Source organism: Poecilia latipinna, unplaced genomic scaffold (assembly GCF_001443285.1).
Source record: "Poecilia latipinna isolate Pla-1442-1.1 unplaced genomic scaffold, P_latipinna-1.0 Scaffold4449, whole genome shotgun sequence".
NCBI classification, from domain to species: Eukaryota; Metazoa; Chordata; class Actinopteri; order Cyprinodontiformes; family Poeciliidae; genus Poecilia; species Poecilia latipinna.
Window position 1 is genome coordinate 314 of NW_015117065.1, and position 23,223 is coordinate 23,536.

Consider the following 23,223-nt stretch of genomic DNA (forward strand, 5'->3'; position numbering starts at 1 on the left):
CAGTTGGTTCTGTGGTTTTAAATGTTAGTGAAGAAATCAATGCTGACACTGATCTTTCCATTAAAGTTTCTATTCTTCCCTTAATCTGGTCCTTCTTTTTGTTTGCTTCATGTTTCCATTGATCCATACATTAGTTTAATATTTCATTTTGTTTTTGTAGTTTCTCAACCTTAACTAAAATAAGATGTCTTGATCTGACATGAAATCTAACTTTTATTACTTTATTTAGGAAGAATGTTCACACATTTGTTTTGATTTTCTATTGTTTCTGTTTCTTGTGCTGAGCTCAAGTATTTTCTGGAGACCTAAAAACTTTAAATTTCTTGCTTAGGTTTTAACAAAAATATTAACACAACGTCTACATGTCAGAAGTTTGATTTATCAAACCTGAATAATAAAAAGTATTGGTATCAGTATAGATATTGGTGATACTTGCACTGTATTTATTTGGTATCGGCTCAAAAAAAAAACAGTTGATAGTTGAAATAACAGCAAATAATTCAAGAACGAGAGGAATGGGAGAATGCAACATACAAGACAACCTTTAGGTATGTTTATGATGAAGGAATGAGGGAACATGATGGATTTTACACAACACTGTCCCTTTAAATCCAGTGTTTTTCCTTTGTTATGCATGTGTCTCCAAATATCTACGCTGTTCCTGAGCACCATGTGTATGAGGAAGCTGGAGGAGTCCAGATCAGGGAAAATGATCATTTCTCTAGAATCAGATTCTAGAGCAATGATCTCGTCTAGTTACAGATAATTCATTCTGTTTACTTCAGACTGATCAGTGACCCCTGACCCCTAGCTTAACCCAGCATCTCTGAACACAGCAACAGAAGCCTTCATTCAGCCCTGCTGGAGGTTAGCAGTGTAACCATGTGCTGCCTGCTGCCCCCCATCTCTTCATTGTTGCTTCTGTAAATATTAGTTAATAAAACTCAGCCATGCCTCCCCCCACCCCCTGCTTTAACTCCTGCCGTTGCTGCCTGATCTCAGTTATTCTTTGGAATGCTGGGAACGCCAAATGAACTTCCCAGTCGCTCGGACATTACTGGATATTTCGCTGTAATTAAGGTAAGCTTTTACATAAGTTTTCCTTTGACTTCTGATTTATTATATTTTCAATTATTATGAAAACTTAATAACTGACATACACATTTCAAAATAATCCCTGCAGGAAAAATCTTTATTATATTTTCAGGCTTCCAGTATTTTGTGCTGCTGAGAATCAGGAAGTTGAAGTTGCTTCCAGCTAACAGAGTCTAAAACTTGTGACAAAAAGTTCATCTGGTGATAAGAGCAGATAATAATGATTAACACGGCCAACAAGGGGATCCATTGTGGCTCATGGCTCAGTGTTGCCATATCAAACAGCAGTGTCCTGTAAACACTCAGCTGAATGGAGCCACAGCTTCACCTTTGCAGATCTTAAAGACGAGTGTGTTGAATTTTTCCTTCTCACATTTAGAAGAAGAGGTTCAGGAAGGATGAATAGCTCCTGCGTCGGCTGTCTGAAAGGTCTGGTGGTGTCTCTCCACTTCCTCTGCTGGGTAAGGTGGTGAGGGCACCAAACACACACACACACACACACTGTGGCTGGTTAGATCCAGTCATCCTGCAAATATTAAAACCCTCACATATTTACTCCTTAATTGGTCAAGATTGAAGTCTTTATGTAGAATATGTAGCACATTTTTTATCTGTACTCACTAGTGGAGGCGGGCTCTGTCAGAGTGACACAGATACACACACACACACACACACACACAAAACTGTATTTCTGACTACATTAGGATTGTCTTGCTGTCTTTTTGCTTCAAAGATTATGATTTTGTAGTTCTAACATCAGTTGCTGTGCTGTGTGATCCTGTTGTCAAAAAGACAAGTACTATGAAATATAAATAAGATATTAGTGTTTTTCAGACTTTAAGTAATTCAGTAAATTCTTCTGTATAAAATATTAAGGAAAAAGAAATTAAATACAAACTGGCAAACTAAGGAACTGAACTAGACTGTGGTTGGGAGCAGCTATCTTTTATACACTTTTTGAAATGTAAGTAGCAAACTTTCCATCATTATGTCATTAATCCTTTAAAGTCTAACTCGCTGAACTCCAAATCAATATTAAAATATTTTCTTCTCACGTTTTATTAGCGTTTAACAATGCAGATTTCTAGTTTTTTTTTTTTTTTTCTATGTATATATAATTAGTTTAGTTATTTTCTTATCTTGGGCACCAACTTATGAATTATTCATTAAATAAATACCTACAAGCCTGAAATTAATAGTTTGAATAAAAATGACACATAATTACGTCATCAGAGGGACCAGTTTACTTCTCAACCACATAATTTATATAAAAAATAGTTTTAGAAGAAACATTAAGGAATGTTTATCATTTACTGCAACCATGAATGTATGAACATATACAAGTTTTGGAACGTACCCCAGTTCCAATTATTACCAACTTGTTTTGTTGTTAATAGTTAATGTAGATTACTTTATTGACCAAATCTGAATTTTTATCGGCAGCTTCGCCTGGCGACCCAGAGCGACATTACAACGTGTTGCAGGCATCATTAAATGGATAACATGAAGCTCATCCGTTCGAACACTGAAAGTCTTCTCTTTGTAGTGAATTCCATTGAACAAGGATTTGCAAACCATTATATTCTGTGTTTATTTATGTTTTACACAACGTTCCACCTTAATTGGAATTAGGGTTGGAGATGAAAAAGGGTAGACGCAAAACATGTCGAGTGAAAATCCAGGTCTGTGTTGTTTAGCCTGTTCAGGACTCTGTGCTGTGAGGCAGCAGCTCAGTGAGGCAGTGAACACACACTCAAGATGTGAAGAGGTTGTCTTTGCTGGTGTCTATAAAGGTTGTTAGACAGACTGAGGCCAGCCTCACTCAGCTGAACCTGCAACTCTCATAATGTGAGCTTTGCCTCGTCTCTCTTGCCTCCTGTGGAGCTGTGTGGAGCCTTCGTGGTGGCCTTCGGGGAATTCCAGATGATGCACTCCAGGTTCGCCTCTCTGGTCACCACCTTCTGGCCCATCTACCCTGCCAACACGCTTGTAGTGACCGGTACCATCGTCACCTGCGTTTGTTACCTGGGAGTACTGGGAGGCTTGAAGGAGAACCGCTGCATGCTCACCACTGTGAGTGGGAGGAAACGTGGCGTTTACTGCCTGAGTGGGCTGAATTCACTGAATGACCAAATGAGACGCTTCAAAAATAATCTGATTTTCTGTGTCTCAGTTTTATGTTCTGCTGTTCATCCTGATGCTGGTGGAGCTGGCCATGGCCTGTGTGTTCTTCGTCTACAACAGAGAGGTGGGAGACTTCTGGTATTTGTATGTCTGTTAGGGAATCTGCTTTGATGTCTTTTCTAATGAAGTGTGCTGAAACATCCTTAAGATTACTGTCGTGACCAAAACTACTTATATTTTTTTGTGATCTAAAACAAATGTTATGATTTGTAACATTGAATACTTTTGCTTTTATGATAATCTCTTCTATATTGGTGCACAGATCAGATCAGATCAGATATGCATGGATTTTACAAAAAGGCTGGAGTCACATCATAAGGTTCATTGACTGTCAAAAACCCATTGCCATTGTGGACAGTTTTGAAACTGATGGGAATGTAGTTTTTGCCAATTTTACAGCTCTAATGTCATGTAAAATTGAGTTGTTTGAGCTTTGCGTGACGTTATGGTGAGAATCAGACAGCCACCTTCAAAGATGAGATCACAGATGAAACTGTGATCTCTGAACTACGCCAGGCCACTGAAAAAGAGAAGACCTCTGGAACGCAACAAGATGGAGATCAGCAAGTGGAGAAAAGGCTGTCTAGGAAATCTATATACAAGAAAAAGAAAAGGGCAGCAATGAAAGCTGCCTTTGAACTGCAAACCCTAGAACACACTGAACAAGAAGTTTCCAGGACAGAAATGTTTAGTAATCAGACCGTAGACTTGAAAAATGAGATTTATACAGATGAAGTTTTGATCCCTAAACTACTCCAAGTTGCTGAAAAAGAAATGGCCTCTGAAGCACAAAAGAATGGGGATCAGCAAGTGGAGAAAAAGCTGCCTAGGAAATCTATTTACAAGATAAAGAGAAAGACAGCAATGAAAGCTGTGATTGAGCTGGAAACCCTAAAGAACCAAAAGATTTCTGAAGATAACAGTGAACAAGAAGTTTTAAGGACAGAGATATTTAAGAATCAGACCGCTGACTTGGAAAATGAGATTTATACAGATGAAATGGAGATATCTGAACTACACCAGGACACTGAAGAAGAGAAGGTCTCTGAGACGCAACAAGATCAGGATCAGCAAGTGGAGGAAGAGCTTTCTAGGGAATTTGATTATGAGAAAAGGAGAACAGCAGCAATGAAAGCTGCTGCTGAACTGGAAGCCCAGAATGGTTCAGAATCATTGTTTAATAAAAAAAAAACAAAAAAAAAAACATCAAAATGTGCAGGAAACCAAGGTGAGGAATACTGCAGCCTGACCAGAAGCTGAAACCAACTTGGGTTCTTTAGCAGGACCATGATCCAAAACACAGTAGCAAGTGCACCTGAAGAAAAACAAGATGAAGACGTTGAAGTGGCTTATAGTCAAAGTCCTGACCTGAATACTATTTAAATGCAGTGACATGATCTTAAAAAAAGGCTGTTGAAGCTGGAAAACCCTCCAGTGCAGATGAAATATAATAATTCTTCAAAGACTAGAGACCAAAACCGGTCAGAGTTACAGGCTACAAAAACAAGGGTCAGCACTAGTAACACCTGGCTAGTCTTTTTGCATACATTGAATTTAGTTGCTAAGGAAAGTGATGGGAACTTGAGACACATTTTGTTTATTATTGCAGAAATTTTTGGAAATCACTCAAAAAATTGTGACTTTGTGCCTCAACCCTTTCAGATGGTGCCCTGGGCAACTGCCCATATTTCGCCCATATCAAAACCACCACTGCATGCACATTTCCAAAAAAAATGTTTGTCCATCACTGTGACCACATTCACAAGTGGCTCTCCTCACCTTTCCTACGTGCAGCAAGTTGTCCTGACTGCCATGTCGGCCTTTGTCTTGAACAGATCGACACATACTTTGAGAAGGACCTGACCCACAGCTTGGAGGTCTACATGGAGTCTGGCCCAGAGGGGAACAAAACCATTAAGGAGGATTTTGATTCCGTCCAATACCTGGTAAATGATAAAACACTCATTTTAATGTCTCTGTTTATGAAAATACATATTTGGAAGATCCAACTGCCACAGTGTTTCTTGACGCTGCATCAGTTGTCACAAATTTTGATTAAGTGACACAGTGATAGATCCTTAACAGGTATTTTATGGTGTATACCTTTTTAGTACATTGACTAAAAAGCTGTACTAAAAAGGTTTCTTTATGACTGTAATAACACCCGGTTCAGCTTAATTCAATCTTATTCATATAGAGCCAGTTAACAACACGTTGCCTCAAAGCATTTTACAAAAAACAAAGTCAATTCAGTCAATCCCAATGAGAAAACAATGCAGTCAAGTTCAGTTTATTAATTAAATTCTTAAAAAAATAAATTAAATAAAACATTCCATCCAGAAAATGGGACTTTGTAAAATGTAAAACCAGTAACGTGAAGAGCAGTCGTTTGGTGCTTTGGTACATAACATAGAATGAATGTCCATATGACTTTTAACTGACATTTCTATACATTCACTCATCATGTAGACATTTTAGATCAATTGAAAATTTTCTTTGAAATATTCTCCATCTTTATTTAAAAAGGGAGAAATCAGAAATCTGTCTCTGGCTAAAGTTAAAAACAAAATGGTGAATTCTGGTCAATTGTGACGTTGCTTCTCAGAAAAACAATGTCACAATTGCTTTTCCCTGAACAGCTCACCTTTCTGTGCCCTATAAAATGAAGAGACCTGAGAAACACTTGAAAACCAGAAAGAACCCAGAGGTATTGAGGGGGCCAACTATTTTTTTCTTATTTTTTAACTTTGAATGAATGTCAGTTGTGCTTTGCAGTTTAGAGGGAGCAGCTTCTAGTTTCCGTGGCAACATTAACTCCTCCTCTGTCCAGTTTAAGTGCTGTGGAGTTCACGGCCCAGATGACTGGAAGGGGAAAGCTCCGCTGTCCTGCTGCACCACGGATCCCTGCAACATCGCTGACCAGCCCAACTGGCAGGAGGTGATTCACTGCTGACTCATTACATGAGCGGGCCTGTGGTGGGTCAGGAGATCAGTCTGAAATGTCTTCATTACATTTTATGATAGTCACCAAATGCTCTGAAAAGTTGGAAGAGTTTTGCTGAACATACATTTGAGACGAGGACAATACTAGCGAGGCCCAGCTCCAGTTTACTACTGTTTGTTTTTTAAAACATTTTAAAGATGGTTATTTAACACAGCAACACAAAGATGGCAGGGCAGGAAAAACATGAGAGTAGTCAATAAAGAAATTACACTGCTGTTATGCAAAAGGCACAACGGCTTAAAAAAGTATTCATATTGTTTGATATTTTTTTTTTTATTTTTTATTTTTTTTACAAATAGAGACAGATGACTCACTGTAACAAACAAAAAGAAGAAGAAAATACAAATTCACTCAATCATTTTCAGATGTTTATTTGTCAAACATTTTTGTCTCATTTTTGTTGTTTTTGCTTCATCATCAGGTTTGTGTTGGTTTTTCCACACAGACCACAATAAACTCCTCTGAAGTTTGTGCTTGAAATGAGACAAAGGGAAAAGTTCAGGAGGTCTTTATGCTTTTTGTAAAGCAGTGTAGGTTGTCATTAAGCAGATTCATTGCAGACAACAGGCATATATGGGTGAGGGTAGTTCTGATTGACAGAGGATGGGTTGGGGTATTTTAGTCCAAATGTGCTCAATAAAGAGCTGCCAGGCAAGAGGGAATGAATCATTTAGTTTAAAGCTGCTTTTTGTATTTGGTCAGGTTTTCTTTCTATATCTGTGATGTGAAAAATGTGTTTATCATCTAAAACTCTTTAATATTTTAACAAAAATCAAAACCCAAAAAAGTCTGTAACCTTTCAGTTCTGTATTTGGATGCAAACGTAGCAGAATGAAAGTCACAACAGAAGTTAATAAAGCAAGTGAGCTGCAGTGTTTGAATCAGGAACTGTGTTCACTAAAATATCCCTGCAGACAAAACTGAAAAAAAGAGAGACAACTTGAAACCTGTAGAAGCCTAAAACCTGATCCTAAGATTATATAGGAAAACAACAACAACTTTGTGTGGTGTACCTAGTGACTTTGTGTAGCTTTCAGAGGCAGCTCCCTCTGTGTCACTGTTCAAGCTGCAGGTCTGCAGGAATAAAGCCTCCTGTGTGTTTGGACCTGCAGGGCTGCCTGGTGAAACTCAGGAACTGGTTTGCTTCAAACTACCTCAGCACTGCGTCAGGAGTGGTCACCATGTTCATTATTCAGGTACAGTTCATTCAGCGTTCCTGTTTCTATAATCATGCTTTGACTTTATGAATGCACATAGAAGCTTATTGATACCAGTGTCCAGGTTACTGGTTCTGTTTGTAACCTTGAAAACCATATGGACTGATCAAATCGCTAAATATCCACATCCCTGTCAGATGTGTTGTATGTAGCAACTTCAACTTGTTTGAAGGGGGTTGTTATGGTAACCCAATATGTGCAGGGTGTGTTTTTCTCAGTTTAATCAAAGGAAAAGCCAACAATCAATCCCAACTGTCCATATGCAACCTGCAATGTGCAGAAACTCTATAACAACCCTTACCACGTCTATGAGGAAATGCAACTTTATATTTCTCAGCCTCCACTCGATCTCAGTTAACTTCAGTCACCAGGTGTCTAAAATATCCATGATGTCAGAGAAGTCCTTGTTTTTGGCACCAAAGTTATGATGAACATCACAAAGACACACCCAGGTGTTGAGTTAGAAAATCCTGTTCGCTGACTTTGGTTGTCATCTTTTTCTTCTAGCTGGAAAGAAAGTTCACCTTGTATTAATTAGACAGTTTAGTGAAATAAATTTCTTGAAATTGATGTGAAGTTTTAATCTTCATCAAAAAGATTCACTGAAATCTTTAAAAATGCCCCAATGTGTGCTTTTAATGCTTTGACATGACGTGAGCCGTGATTGGGTGCAGCTTCATCAGCATTCTCATCATCTTTGTTTCCAGTTCGTGTGCCTGAGCGTCACCGTCCCTCTGTTCTGCCACTTCAGGCGAAGAGGACTTGGTTACAAGTGAGAAAACGCTCCATGGACCAACTTAGAAAATCGTTCACGCCAACAATGTCATCTGGATCCTATGAAAGTGTTGCCTGTCACCCAGAAAGATAACACATGGGAGGGATGGTAGTGTAGTTCTAATTATTGATTTTGAGTTTCCAGCATGGTCCATACTCCACATTTCATCACTTTGCTGATTTAAAAAGCTCCTCTGAAATGTAGCAGCTCTTAATGCTGAAGCACAAAATCATATTCATGCCCACAGGTTTCAACCGAGACTTTGCTAGGGTGACTGTGAATCTAAGAATTTCTAATCAGTTCTCACAAAGCTTTTACTTGGTATTGAGCTTTTCAGAGGCCACAGGAAAATCCTGATAAGAGTCAACATGATTCTTATCATGTTTAATAATGATAAGTATCATTATTAAACATGATTCTCATTATGTTTAACTCATTATTGGCTCCTTCAGCTGATCTTCTGTGTATTAGTTTGGCTGCTCCTGCTCCTGATTCCTAAACAAATCTGAGAATGGGAAGTTCAAAGGTCACATGAGTCTATTAAACTGTGTTCAGTCTGAAAGTGCTTTTCATGGACTGTAATGTGTCAAATGTTGTGTTTTTTCTAAATTGTTTAAAACATTATTACAAAAATATTAAAAGTTAGATTAATGGCATGACTGTTAGAAATGTCATCTTTGAATTTCAGTGCATCTTTCTGTCAACCTAAAAGGTTCAGATTGTTTTACAGTTTTTCTCGATTGCTTACAGACCTTTTCTGGAAATTTTAACACAAGTCAAAAGCATAACCCTACGATTCTGCAAATTGAAACTTTACATTCAAAACAATCGTATTTCTTCTCAAAATTGTATTTTGTTTTCAGATGACACACACAAACCATCATATGAATACACATTTCTAAGAACCAGATGAACAGCAGCATAATTGGTTCAGGATTGGTGCATGAGTTACATAATGTCTCAAATACCAGTGTTTGTGTGGAAACTATCGAGAAAAACTGAGTGAGGCTCTATGCAGTTGTTATCATTAATAGTTTTCTTACCTGTAGTAGACAGGGAGTCACTGCGAGTTAATAAAAAAACCAAGAACTCTTCAGAGTGGTGGAATGCTAACTGCTAGCCAGTAGGCCAACAGCTTTCATAGCTAAAGGTTCATGTTGCTGTCAGGTTAAGCTGGTCGATGCTGCAGTAAAACCTGCAGTCAGTTCTAAATCTGCTAATATCAGCTTGCAGACTCAGTAAAAGTATTTCCACATGAAGAGACTGAAGTTTTTGAGTGACAATTTTAACAACTGTCTCTCGTGAAAGTGGAAACATTTCATGTCTGTTAGAGTTTTATCCCAACACTCATTTAACTTCAGCTAATAGCAGAAGCTATCTGGCTAGCAGTTAGCCTTCTATCACTGATGTTTGTCTACTACATATATCTGAACCATGTCTTTAAAACATTATATTTACCTCTAAGTAGTCTTAGAAAAACTCATATTTTTGTCATTACTGCATGTATGTTTTGCTGATTTAATTTGATTTTGTGCATCAAAATGAACAGCTTCATTCGACAGACTGTAAAACAGGAGTTCAGCTGGTAGTTTACCAGGGAGCTAAATGGACTATGTGCTTTGAAATGTGGCTTGTTTTGTGTGACTGACATTATTTTTAGATTGTTAGTTATGTAGATAATCAGCAGAGGAAACCTGGCCTTGTCGGGTCTGAGCAGCTTCTGCTGAACCGGATCACAGACAGACACTCAGGCCGTCTGGTGACTGTCTGCCAGCATCAGCTGTTCAGTCAGGTAATATTTTAACAAACATGGGAAAAAAATACTTTAGTAGTTTTAAAGAATGTTTTGTTCATGGAACCCGTATGATTTTGGGACTCTTGTTTGTGTGAACAACATGATTAGCTAACAGCCTGTCGGTGACGGTGAACCCATATGGGGCCCGACGGCAGCATGTGATAAAAAGTCCTTCATTATGTGCATGAGGCGTGACCAAAATAAATAAACAAGTAAAAGTCTCTCACTGATTTCTTGTTTGATGTCAGTTGGTTCGGTATCATGGTTCTTCTAACTGACACAATATTCTTGATTTGTCTTCAGGTAAAGAACCTTTTTTATAGGAAATAAATTGTTGAAACCTGCAGACGTCTAAAGCTCTTCAATAAAGATGGACAAACAAGACGCATGCAGACAGAGGTGGACAAAAAATGATGTACACAAGTAATATGATAGATATGGGAGCTCGTTTTAAGTAAATAATTGTTGATGAAAAAGTACTAGTTCTATTGGCAGATGAATTCAAGACAATTCCCCCATGTAATTTGTGAAATAATCAACCAATGGGACAAGTACTTTTTCATCAATATTATGGAATTATTTACTTAAAACAGGATTGTTTCTTTTAAGTCAGTTGTGTCTTAATTTAAGTTGACTAAGGTATTTGTGCTACTCCTTGATTTCATAAAGGAAATGAGAATTTATTGGTGTGAAAAATATTTTAAATTGATGCAGCACCCTGTGATCTGATCATGTTTTTGGTTAGTTTCATATACATATCACAAATGGATATGATTTCAAATGTAGTGAAGTAAAATACTTTATTCAGAACACACTGAAGTAGAAGTAAATGTTTAGGTTTTGTAAACTACTTTAAAAAGTACAAAGTGCAGATAAATTGTGTTCCAGTAAAGCAAGTGAATGTAACCAGTCCAAAGTTGACTTTAATTATCCATGGACAGAATTAAAGCTGACACATATGCTGTATTTAAACGTTTGACATTTCTCAATAATTTTGTCAAGTGAAACACTGAAATGCATCTGAATAGACAACTTAATGATGTCGGATTATAAATCACATATAAGGCTTCAAAAAAAGAACAATATTTTATTTTTGCTATGCATTACGATTTATAAAAATGTATTTGACTGGAACACTATAAAGCTTATCATCCAAATGTGCCCAAAATTCAGTTCCTTTGAACAACCACCAGGTGGCAGCAGAGGACCCCACATTCGCTCTGTGCAGAATGAAGAGCAGGAACGTTTCACGTAGAGAAGGCTTTAAGCTGCTGGCTGCTTCATTAGCATGTTGTTTACTTTGTTGTCAGAGAGCAGCTTAAAATCATTCATAACCAAAAAAACAAACAAACAAACAAACAAAAAAAGAACAGCTGGGGATTAAATTACATAATTCATATAAACAGTTAAAATTATTATGAAGTGTCACCTGCATGTAAATTATTGCAGCGTCGTATGACTGGTCGACATGTCCCTAATGTAATTGATTGACCCTGAACAGCGTTTCCTTTCAAACTAACTCCACCCAAATATAATCCACTGGCTGCTGGACTTATTGCCCAGTTATGACAGAAGGATGAAGCTGAGCTGTGTGAGCTGTTGGATACCAAGAAAACAATCAGTGTTTTAATCTCACCTGTGGGGGCAGGAACAGGAAAACACACACTGCTCTAAGCCTGCTTGGTTTTTATATGAAAAATAAACCACTGTATAGAAAAAAAAAAACAAAAAAAAACTTTAACTCAAATCCTTAATAAGTTTAATAAAATCTGGAATCTGAAAATTGTGGAGGGCACTTAACCTCTCATCTAGAATATTTTAAAATACATTTCATATTTATCAACTAAAAAAAAACATCATGGTTGGAACAGAGAGGCTCATCTCATACTCTCTATGTCTTTATTCATGTTTATATTGAAATGACTTCATTTCAATATGAACTTCTAATAGACCTCTGCAGGGTTTTACTGTAATGTTAACTCTCTCTTTGTGAAACACGTTGTGATTTCTAGTTGAGAAATAGATCAAATTTACTTCTTTACTAGCATGAAGTCATGGCTTTATGCTGGCTCCTGTAACCGTTCCAGACTGGAGGTGGCGATATTATAGTGTTGTGAATATTTTCTGGAGGCCTTTAAGTACCAACTGAGCATTTGTTGCACGCAACAACACTCTCCTGTCCACCTGCTAGTGGTGAACAGGAGAGGACACTGGAAGATAAACCAGTTTAAACTGGTGTCTTGAACATGAAAATAAGTTAATCGTTCTCCACAGTCATTGGATCTCCATCAGACAGAACCTGGACGTGTAGCTGACAGTGTTACAGAATGTTGGGCCAATATCTCAAAGGATTGTCTGACATCTTGTTGAGTCTATGCTTCTAAAACGGTACAGTCTCTCAGTCTATAGTGTATGATAAACTTCAGATGTTTGAATAAAATGTAAATCATTTTTGTGGAAATATTTAACATTTTCCAAAACTCATTTTTACATGACACATACTGTCACGACACATACTCATTTTTAACTCCCCAACTGTCACCCAACAAAACCACCTGCATGCAAGTCAGAGGGTTCATGACTCACTGACTCAAGCAACAAGACTTCAGAACTGTAATGTAGTCTTCATTTGATGTTCTCATTTGTGGCACATATGCAGACAAACTCACACTAATTTTCACACACTCTGTGCTGGCAGCTGTCCAGTAGATTCACAGGGTCACACACTTGTGAGTACAAGAAAAACGCATATAAGCCAAATAGGTCGTGGTTGAGTTATTCTCTTCCTCCACTTGGAGAAGTTATTGATTTGCTGTCATGTGTGTCGTTGCCCTGTTGTTCTTCAAGCTGCAAATGTCGACTTCTCCTCCTTCCCCCACTCTCTTCCATTCCTCTTGCTGTTCTGGGGCCTCTGGACCCGTTCCTTATCGAAAACAAAGCAGGTTTCACAGGTAAGTGGGTCAGCGCACAGTTGAAGTTGTGAATCCCTCTGGCTTCAGCACATGCTCGTGTTCCTTACGTGTTGCCACCCTGCCAACTGCTCCCCTAAGACATCAGACATGTGGCGGCAAGGCACGTTTCTCCGTAGGAAACTCAATCAGCGTGCCAAACGCTCTGTTCATTTTAAAACACCTTCCTCATCTTTTCTTTCTCTTGCTTGTTTGCTTTGTTATCTCTGTGGCTGTAGTTTTGTTCTGAACTTCTATCACAAAATGCTTCAAGAGCTGCGTTTCTATTAACCATAGAACTGCGCAAATAAAAATTATGAACATAAATTAGCTTAAAGGAAACTCTGATTTTGAAAAAAGAAAAATAAACAAAAAAAACTGGTGGTTTTTCAGCCGTATCAAAATGGACACACAATTAACAGCCAGATGTTACTACTGGCAAAAATGACAAAGAAGACAACAGGAAGTGATAGGAGGATGTTACGCTTCTTTTTTTTGTCGGACAAATGTACAGTTGGCTTCACCAGAGCTCTTACAACATCGCACAGTTCATAAAACGTGTCATTCCACGTTGAAATCTGTAAAATCACCAACTACAATTTCACCAAAACACCACATGCAGCCACTCCCAGGTACAAACAGCTTGTCACTCCAGTGCCTGGATAAGATGCCAATGTCTGCCATTATTTTAATGACTTATCGTGTGATCAAACTTACACATGTGATTTTAATTTAATTTCTTATTTAATGCAAACACTGAAATAGCAATTTTTTTATACATAATATAAACAAAGATTTGTCACATTTGGAATGGAAACGCAGTTTGTGTTTATCAGAGGTACTGAAGGGTTTTCAAATGCAGATGGTCAGATGGAGAATCGTTTTTTTTAGTATGCTCTGACCGCCTGCCCATAATTCAAGTTTTTCATTCTACTACTGTTACATTAAATGTGGCTTGCTTTAATGCTGGATGCAGTTTTGATTTTAAAAAGTCATAATTAATTAGGATACCATCTTCAGAAATGGTTTATGTGGAACAAAGTCTGAATGATACGCCGGAGATGCTGAAGGCAGGAAGAAACAAATCAAAAGCTGGTTGTACCTTGACTAAATGTGACAAATGTGGAATATCTTTGCAAGGGACTGCATATGTCACTGTATGTACACTGTAAAAAAAATTTTAAAGTACCGGCAGCAGTGGTTGCCAGAATTTTACTGTATTTACATGGTAAAATTCTTTTTTTATACAGTGTGCACTTAACACGTGTATTAAACTGTATATGGAGAAGTCAGCTAATCAGACTTGCTGTGATTAAAGGGATTATAGACTGAGTGACTCATTGTAATCTATGTTTAATTCAGACTTCAGACTTTGATCAGGTCCTTTCTCTGATGAAGTGTTTGAGGTATAAATGCAGTGTGTGTGACTGAGGCAGAGAGGCCAGCTCATTACTGGATATTAGTTCTGATTCAGTCTGTGTCTGTGACTAATCCACTTTCAATTAAAGTATTTATACAGCAACAAACATCATACACTCAGAGCGAAGCTCTCAGCTGTGTGGAAGTTTCCACTGTTAATAGAAATGTTCCTTTTACTTTCATATTTATTGGAATTAAATATTCAACTGTATTCAATCTTTAATGTCACCTGTCTTTGAAAACTAGAATAATCTGCCATGTTTTCTGCTTTGGGATTTGGAAAAAGTCCATTTTAAAATTCTGACATTTAATCTCTCATGTGTGAAATCCTGCAGTATTTTGGGGTATTTTTAGTTTTTGCCCATCATCTGCACATCAAGTTGAGCCAAAGATCATCTTTTTGTATGTAATCATAATTAGAAAGAAATGCTACTAACTTGACACAAAAACACTTTTCAAAAGCCGGATTAAATCAGCCAGATGTGGAAAAATCACTGAATGGTTTGGAACAAAACTGAAAATTTTTTGTGGTAGAAAATACATTTAAAGAAAGACGACTTGGTCTGCTTACTCCTCGTTTTAATTGGATTTGACTGTTGTTAGGGATGATTAAATGAGCTAATCAAACCTGACTCTTAACGTCTTTGTTTTGATGGTTAGGGAAATGACTTGCTCACCTGGAAAACCTTCCACCCCAATTACTCTAAAGCAATGGTGGCCAAACTGTTTGTCACATGAACAACTAAGCATGCAAGAGAGTGCAAAAGTCCATCCATCCATCATCCAACACGTTTATCCACAGCGAGGTCGTCTCCACCTGTTTCAGGTGGCAGGTCAAATTTATGTCCTTTCAGAATTATAGTGATGGACTGCACAAAATCAGCCCAGCTCTACAAAAAGTCGCCTTTCAAAAACAAGACAGAAAAGTACAAAACTAGAGTACATATTACAATAAAAATACTCTAGAATAAAAAAAAAGAAATGATCTTGTCAGAAGGAAAACAAGGATAAATCTCCTTAATTTAAGATATTTAATCTGACTTAGATTTCAGTTTTTGCAGTGAAGGGCCACACATGGCCTCCAGGCCACTCTTTGGACATCCCTGCACTAAGATACATAATGAAAACAAAAAGCTAAAACCATGCTGATAAATGCTCACCTCCACATTATACACCTCTCTGAGTCTCCAGTTATCTGCTGCCACAAAATGGCGAGCAGAAATCATTTTTCTGCTTAAAATAAATGATTCCTTACTACCAGCATCAGAAGCTATAAAATAGAATAATTCTCAGAAAAATAAATATTTGGCTGTTGCTACTGAGATAATGTGCTGCAGTGTTAGAGGTGGAATAATATGAGTTTTTCTTTCTCTGGAGCAGTTTTCCCTCTGGACAGTACAGATGAGTGTGTATGCTAATTTGGCAGGATTTCCATTTTAATAGCCCAACTCAGCGCCGTGCCTTAGGAGCACTTTGGCCAAATGATCAACTGAGTGACAGGTGGATCATCAGAGAGGAACCAGTGCAGAGCTGGGCTCTGACACGACTCTGTCTGATGATGTTAAAGGAGCGATCAGGTGTGGCGGGCTGCAAACTCTGTCCATCCATCCTAATTAAATCCTGATGAATTTGACTAAGTCATGTTGCCTTAACGACCCACACGTTACTCACCTTACAATCTGCTTGAGTCAACGAATGTTTTTCCTGTATGCAAATCCCTCGGGTGATTTTCTGCAGCTGCAGATCGAGCAGAGCGGGAGGAGAGGGGCGCCAAGGTCAGAGACACTCTAAAGGAATCGCCCGAGAGACGCACACAGTTTTTCCCAGCCATACAAAATATTAACACTCAAGATAGTGCATTTAAACCGCTGAATAGTCTGTTCCAAAACAAAACATGAAGGGAAACAGATTCAATTTGTTTCCGTTTAACAAAATGTAACAGCAAATTAATATTATGCTAACTCAGTAGGTTTGTGTTGGCTTCTTACCAACAGCTTTGTTTAAGTAATTAAAACGCTCAGATTTATTAATGTCAGTTACTAAAATTTCACATGTGAATGTTATTAAATCAGTTCATTTAAAACAAAAAAAGTTGAGGCAATAAGTTTGCATATGGAGCTGCAGGGTGGTGCAGTTGGTAGCGCTGTTGCAGCAAGAAGGTCCGGGGTTCGATTCCCGGCTTTTCTATATGGAGTATACACATTCTCCCTCTGGTTCCCTCTATGTACTTCCTCCCACAGTCCAAAAACATGATTGTCAGTTTGATTGGTCTCTCTAAATTCTCTTTAGGTGTGCGATGGACTGGTGACCTGTCCAGGGTGACCCCACCTGCTGACAGCTGGAGACAGGCACCAGCACCCCTAGTAACCCCTCTAGGGATAAGAGTGTATGATAATTGATGGATGGATGGAAGTTATCATTTAAGTAAGGAGAACTAATAAGATTTTACAGTGTAGTAAAAAAAATGGTGGACCATCCAGCAAAGTGAGGAGTATTTGCATCAATATCAGCTCCACAGATCTGAGTGTGTCTTTTGGGGCAGAGTGAGGCTCACAGGGTGATATGAAGGTTTTTTTGTGGGGGGAGGGTGAGGGGGATGGGTCTCGGTGTGCGTCAGACATCTAAAAACAGCATCCTGAGCGCCGCTCACACATGCCCCAATTTCACACCACATGGACTCCTGCAGGATTCACAGGAGTTCTTCGAGCTGAAGCCGAACAGGCGGCCATGTTCTCAACCTTTCAGAGGCCCAGAACCTCAGAGCTCAGGGTTTGGTGTGTGTTTTAATTATAGAGGTGAGTCTTCAGATTATCAGTCATGGCAGCTGTTGAAGGGCTGCTGAACTATGAAAAGGAAAAAATCACAGCAAATTGATTTTGAGGTCTGCTCCGTGCTGTCCGGGTATCGAACCAGCTCCCTCTGGGTCTGAGGCTTGATGAGGATCAAAGCAGAAAAAAATAGTTGGAAATGTTCCAAATTCATGTTGATTAACAACACAGTACATCTAATCAGGCTGTTTACATTCTCTGCTTGTGATAAAACAATACATTACTTCTTCAGAGCTGTTGGACTAACAAAACTAATTTTTTCTTATTGCTTTGGATCCAGGGGCCTCAGATGGGCCCCATGCGGAGCTCTCTGTGAGCCTCAAGCTGCCAGAAAGGCAGAAAGACCCCTGGGCTGATATAGCTGTCATTTTACCCATGAGATGATCTCATTTTAATAGGCTGAGTAAGACAATCCAGACTTTGGGGTCAATATTTTGCATGTCTGATATGTAAAACTGAAATGTGTTTCAGTACAGAAACAGTTTTCATCTGTTTTGTGTTGGACAGTTTTTACTCACTGCTGCAGTTGTAAAGGACACATCGGACCAAAGTGCTGTTTAACAAGAGAAACAATAAAAACACATGAAAACCTGCTATATTAAACCAAAAATAACAGAAAGCTTGACTCCAAAGAAAGAAAGAAAGAAAGAAAGAAAGAAAGAAAGAAAGAAAGAAAGAAAGAAAGAAAGAAAGAAAGAAAGAAAGAAAGAAAGAAAGAAAGAAAGAAAGGAAAACTTAATTCCTTTTTCTGCATAACTTATTTAGTCAATAGTAATAATGTGTTTGGAAACCCTTCATCTAGATTATTATCATGGTGAGGAAAAAGTGGCTTGGGATCTTTTTTCATATGATATATGTGAACCTCTGGTTTCATCTGTTTGCAGTCAGAGGATGCACTGTAGCCGTTCTCCCCTGCTGCAGTGTTCTACATTTAGCAGCTAACACAACAAATCCAAACAGGAGTCAGGTTCTATTATTAAACATGTAGCTGCTCTAGACCTCTACAGATAAATTTGGCATTTAACTGACATGAATAAAGATGCTTTTGGCACCTGTTCAGACTCCTGAAAGGTGCCAAGCAGTATACTGTCTCCAACAGTTCCAGTAAACTGGGCTTAGCGATCTGTCAGACTGAGGCAACACTATCTGCCTCCTGGTCTCTGGCCTGTCACTGCCGTCCCTCTGGGTTTCTTGTCATACAGAGGTGAGGAAGGTAGGCCCGAAGGGAATGGATGAAGGAACATGTGTATCACTCTAACAAGTTTTTGGCTGACTGGTCTTGGAAAGTTGTTAAGGCATACATAAATATCTGAGCTGCTTGACTGCAAAAAGCACATTAATGAATAAAGATGAAGTTTAAATGTTTGAATGCTTCCCAGTTCAAACCTGGCTACAAGTGTTTTATTGGATCATTTTCCACTCCACTCCGCTTTTAAACAGGAATTAAAAATATATATTTTTCAGAAAATTAAGCACTCAAAAATCTACTCATTGTTATTTTTCTCTTCTGACAGAAAATTCACATGAATCTCTCTTTAATGAGATCAAATATCAACAAGCATTCAAAAACAACAGTACAAACAACACTGTATTCCTTGGCCAAAGACCTCACAACACTATTATAATGTCTAGTTTAAATTCATTTTAATTATTGGGTGAAGCAGTTTGCAAAATTCACAGTTCACCATGATTCAGGGTTTCATGCTCATGAGCCGTATTCATGCAGGACGGGCATTATGGACCACATGTAATAAATAAATGACTCTCCAATGTTTGCCTTTTATGTGGCGCATTCGCACAGGATAACCAAATGTTAACTCGAGGAATGATGTGAGTTGATGTTAAAAAAGCTTTTCAGGCGACGGCTACAGCGCAGCGCTGTGCTACGGTCAGCGCTAGCTAGCTGTATGACAGAAAAGCTATTAACAAGAAAATGATTCCTACTGCACAGTGCAATGCATGATGTAAACAACCAGTTGGACCTGACACGTGTGTATCTGGAGACCAGATTCAGTCTCTCCAATTTGCTTCTCTACATTACTGGATACAACATGTCAGAATGACACACAACTTTTTATGAACTGTGTGAAGCTGTGAGAGCTCTGACGGAGCCAAGGGTGAATTGTTTGCTTAGAAAAAAACAAACACAAACCATCGTCCGTTCGACTTCCTGTTGTCTTCTTCATTGTTTCCGCCAGCAGTAACATCTGGTTGTTGCTCATTGGAGTCATGTAATGTGAAAAACTTGCTTCTGTTGGAGTTTGCATCTATTTTGATATGGCAGAAAAACCACCTCATCCTACCACAAAACCTTTCTATTGAAACGGGAGTTTTTTTTTTAAATTGCTGTCTTTCCAAATTTATTTTCATCATTTCAGTTTGCGCATTTCTATGATTAATGGAAACACAGTTAGTGAAATATAGAGAAGGATCCACGTGTCCTCTGCTGTCTCATCTTTCCATTTGCGCATCGAAAGTGCTTTCATTTTCGGCGTCGTTGTGATTCTGACCTTCCTAAAGGACGGCCTGTGAAATCCTTCCTCCATAAGTCAGCTGCTTTGACATCATGAGCAGCCATTGAAATACAACCACCCCCACTTCCACCTTCCCTCATCCATCGGGTTGAGCCAACATCCCCAGCCAACAGATCGGGCCTCCCTGACCTTCAGGACGTTCCTGACCACTTTACAGCCGTAGCAAGGGATGGCAATGGAGGACAGGATGATGTAGGAGGAAGGAGGGAGGTGTGATAGAGAACACATTCACAGAGTAATAGACCACAGGCGGTCCCTGTGTCGTCAGGGAAACGGGAGAAGCCTAGTGACAGCCCTGGAGGACGGAGTCATCAACCCATGATCATTCTCAACCCAGCTGCCTGAGGCTCCTGACGTCCCTAAACTCATCCTGTCTTTATTACTCTGTCTGCCTTTTATTGTGACTCTGGACCCAAACCCACATTTTACGTTTAAGTGCCGATGGTGGGGGACATTTAACTGGCAACATTTTGCAGTAGCCCTTCTGAAACTATTTTCTTTACTTTAAAACTGCAGTATGTAACTTTTATAAAAAATGTGTTGCTTTTTTTTTTTTTTTTACATATTTTGTTAATTCTGTCACCACGTTGTGACAACATAATATGAAAGAGACAATCTGTGAAAAGATGGATCCTCAAGTGTATTTAAGCAGAGTGCTAGCTACAGTCGCTTCATTGTGTCTTTGACTTCACAGCAATCCCTCATACCTAGCATGAATGTGGTGATAGTGGAGAGGAAACAGTCCCCTTTAACAGCAAAAAACCTAAAACAGAACCAGAACCGGGCTCAGTATGAGTGGCCGTCTGCCACGACCAACTTTTCCATCTCAAGGACATGAGGTGCTGATTGTCATCGCTTCACATTCGGCTGGGAAACGCTCTAGTGAAAGCTGTGGATCACAATCGGATGAAGCCAATGGAACTACATCATCTTCAAAAAGCAGACACCCAATCCTGAAGCACCCAAACAGACACTTTGGCTCCACCTTGGAATTTAACCCATGAAAGTTTTGAACAGAATCAGAGACACAAGGCGGCTTTGATGGAGTCCAGCTCTCACCTGTTTCTGTGTCATTCTGTCTTTTGTAATGTATCTATGAACTCCAAAATACATATAAAAACAGTCCGGAACAATTAATGAACAAGCTGCATTGCACTGAAAGAAAGAATTGATCATGAGATCAATTTCCAAAAATCAAAGTCAAGCACCTTTAGATGTAAAACTTATTGAAATGACTCCAACTTGGATTAAATGAGTAAAACATAAAAATCTGTTCTTCATAGTTAATTCATGAGGTATCGTTTTGTTGCTGTGGGTTAGATGTGATATTTAGACTAAATTTGCAGTTATTCCCAGGCTGCTGCCTGCGATGTGCCTCCGTCTCTGTTTCTCTCTCAGATGAAGGTTTGCCAACAGGAATGGCCATGCTTGCTATCAGTGAGTACTTACTGTCCCCTGGTTTGTCTCAGGAGATGCAATCCAGATCATCCTGACCCAAATTCCCTCTTAAGCAACCAAAACACAAGCAATGCAACGTCTCTCTAACATCGAGTGACCAGACAAAGAACTAGACCAGAACTAGGCCCCAGAAGTCACATTGTTCTACGTTTTTATATGTATAATAATTTATTTTTTTTTTGGATTGTCAGGCATTAGGACCTGGAGGTGGATGATTTTGACTGGAATGGAGATCTCTGAAACCCAAGAACATAAACCCACTAAAATAAGACTAACTAGGATCCACTTGGACTGCTACTGAGACATTAATTCAGAACAATTGATGCATTAATCCTATCATATGGAGTAAGATGCTCTGAGTGGGAACGTTCGGACCACTAAAAGCATGCATGTGGGGATGTGACACTCAGATGAAGTGAATGAGTAACAGCTGGAAGAATAGCCAGCCTCTAACAGCACATGTCGTAGTTTAAGTGCAGCTTGTTTAATAAAAGTTAAGTGCAATAGGAGAAGGACTGAGTGGAGCAGGCAGGACCAGTAAAACGTGCTGCGCCCTCAATTACCAGCTGTGGTCAATTAGCACTGGAGTGCTGCAATCTAATTTAAACTTTGTCCCTCAAAGATTCAAATGGGAAATTCTAACCTTGGCTCCTCCTGCTCTAATGCACTGATAAATCTTCTGGCGCTGTGCCGGGAGTGACTGATATATGGTTTCAATTTATGCTTTTTGCTGGCGCATCCTTGAACTCGTTCCTACATTTCATGTGTTCCTCAGAAGGACTTTGAACAAGCTCTTAAAACTGTCTTGTCCTTGAGTTTGTTAGAGCTACGTTACACGTTTTGGTTTGTTAATTAATTTCTGCTGAAAAGAAATACATGGCGGTGCTGTGTGGACTCATCACCCTTAATGAAACTCAATATCAGTCAGAAATATAAATTCTTCAACTAAACATCCATCCTGGCTGAAGGTGTGTGAACTGTTACACCTGGTGGTGGAAGGATGATTTTTGGAAATCAGAAAAATAATGAGGAGGATATGAATCCTGGAAGATAATTATCAACCTTTATGGGTTAGGATTTGAAGCAGGACAATCACACAACACACACTAGCATATCCCCCTCTAAATGGCATTACAAAAAATGTCCAGGATTTGAAGAGGCCCAGTCAAAGTCTGGACATTTGTAATACATGACAGCACACAGTCCTTCAGATCCCACATTAATACCATCACCAGGTAACCAGTTGCAGTTACAGTATTCTATAACTGTATAAAATACAGCTATAGCTGCAACTATAACTGTATTTTACATTATTTTACATTAATATAAAAACTGTATCACCAGTCATGATGGACTGCAGCTGCTGGTGGCATAATCAGGTATTAGTTTGATTTCTTCACACAGATCCAAGATTGTTTGTATTGTTTTTTTATTTCTTAATAAATGAAATCACATCCTAAAGGTATTTTTTATATTTTCTTAAGCTATTTTTGTCTGATTTTATAATGAAATTGTCCCAAAATCTTCCTAATACTCACTCAGAACCAAAGTTAGTTTACAGTAATACAAAAACATGTCATTTCTAAACAAATTACCTTTATAAATTACCTTTAGGATAATTTAAATCTGATGAATGAACCTCCTTGGAACATGTATCGTTCAATGAATTAGTATACATTTAAGACAACATTTTAAAATGCACAAACAACATCAGATCTGGTCATTTGACCTCCTTTCTTTATAAATATGATCTTATATGAATTAATCGTTTGCTTTTAATAAACCTGCCTTATTATCAGCGAGAAAAACAATTCAAGAAATAAAAAAACAAACTCTGTGATATGGAACCATCCAAGGTGAAAGAAAATATTGCTATATTTATAATAAATACCAAAGAGACTCGAGAAAAAAAAAAAAAAAAAAAAAAAAAAATTTCCTATTTTTGATAAAAAAATGAAAAAAATTT

General features: G+C 38.4%; 1 protein-coding gene across 2 annotated transcripts; it reads left to right on the forward strand.

The window, feature by feature from the left end:
- The first annotated feature begins 575 nt into the window (after positions 1-575).
- Positions 576-10,488, forward strand: LOC106942653 (leukocyte surface antigen CD53-like). 2 transcript variants are annotated; one of them, XM_015025980.1, is made up of 8 exons: positions 585-1,080; positions 1,475-1,556; positions 2,980-3,168; positions 3,269-3,343; positions 5,115-5,225; positions 6,110-6,217; positions 7,396-7,479; positions 8,208-10,488. In XM_015025980.1, the coding sequence occupies exons 2-8, from the start codon at positions 1,494-1,496 to the stop codon at positions 8,274-8,276; spliced, it is 699 nt and encodes a 232-aa protein (XP_014881466.1). In that variant the 5' UTR covers positions 585-1,080; positions 1,475-1,493; the 3' UTR covers positions 8,277-10,488. The 2 variants fall into 2 exon arrangements, with proteins under 2 accessions (XP_014881467.1, XP_014881466.1); XM_015025981.1 differs by lacking the exon at positions 5,115-5,225 and having other exon boundaries at positions 576-1,080.
- The last annotated feature ends 12,735 nt before the right edge of the window (positions 10,489-23,223 follow it).

Excerpts from the sequence above, each read along its gene's own strand:
- LOC106942653 (XM_015025980.1), top strand. The coding sequence starts at position 1,494 with ATGAATAGCTCCTGCGTCGGCTGTCTGAAAGGTCTGGTGGTGTCTCTC. Across the intron at positions 1,557-2,979 it reads CTCTCCACTTCCTCTGCTGG|CTGTGTGGAGCCTTCGTGGT; the intron begins GTAAGGTGGTGA and ends CCTCCTGTGGAG. Across the intron at positions 3,169-3,268 it reads ACCGCTGCATGCTCACCACT|TTTTATGTTCTGCTGTTCAT; the intron begins GTGAGTGGGAGG and ends TCTGTGTCTCAG.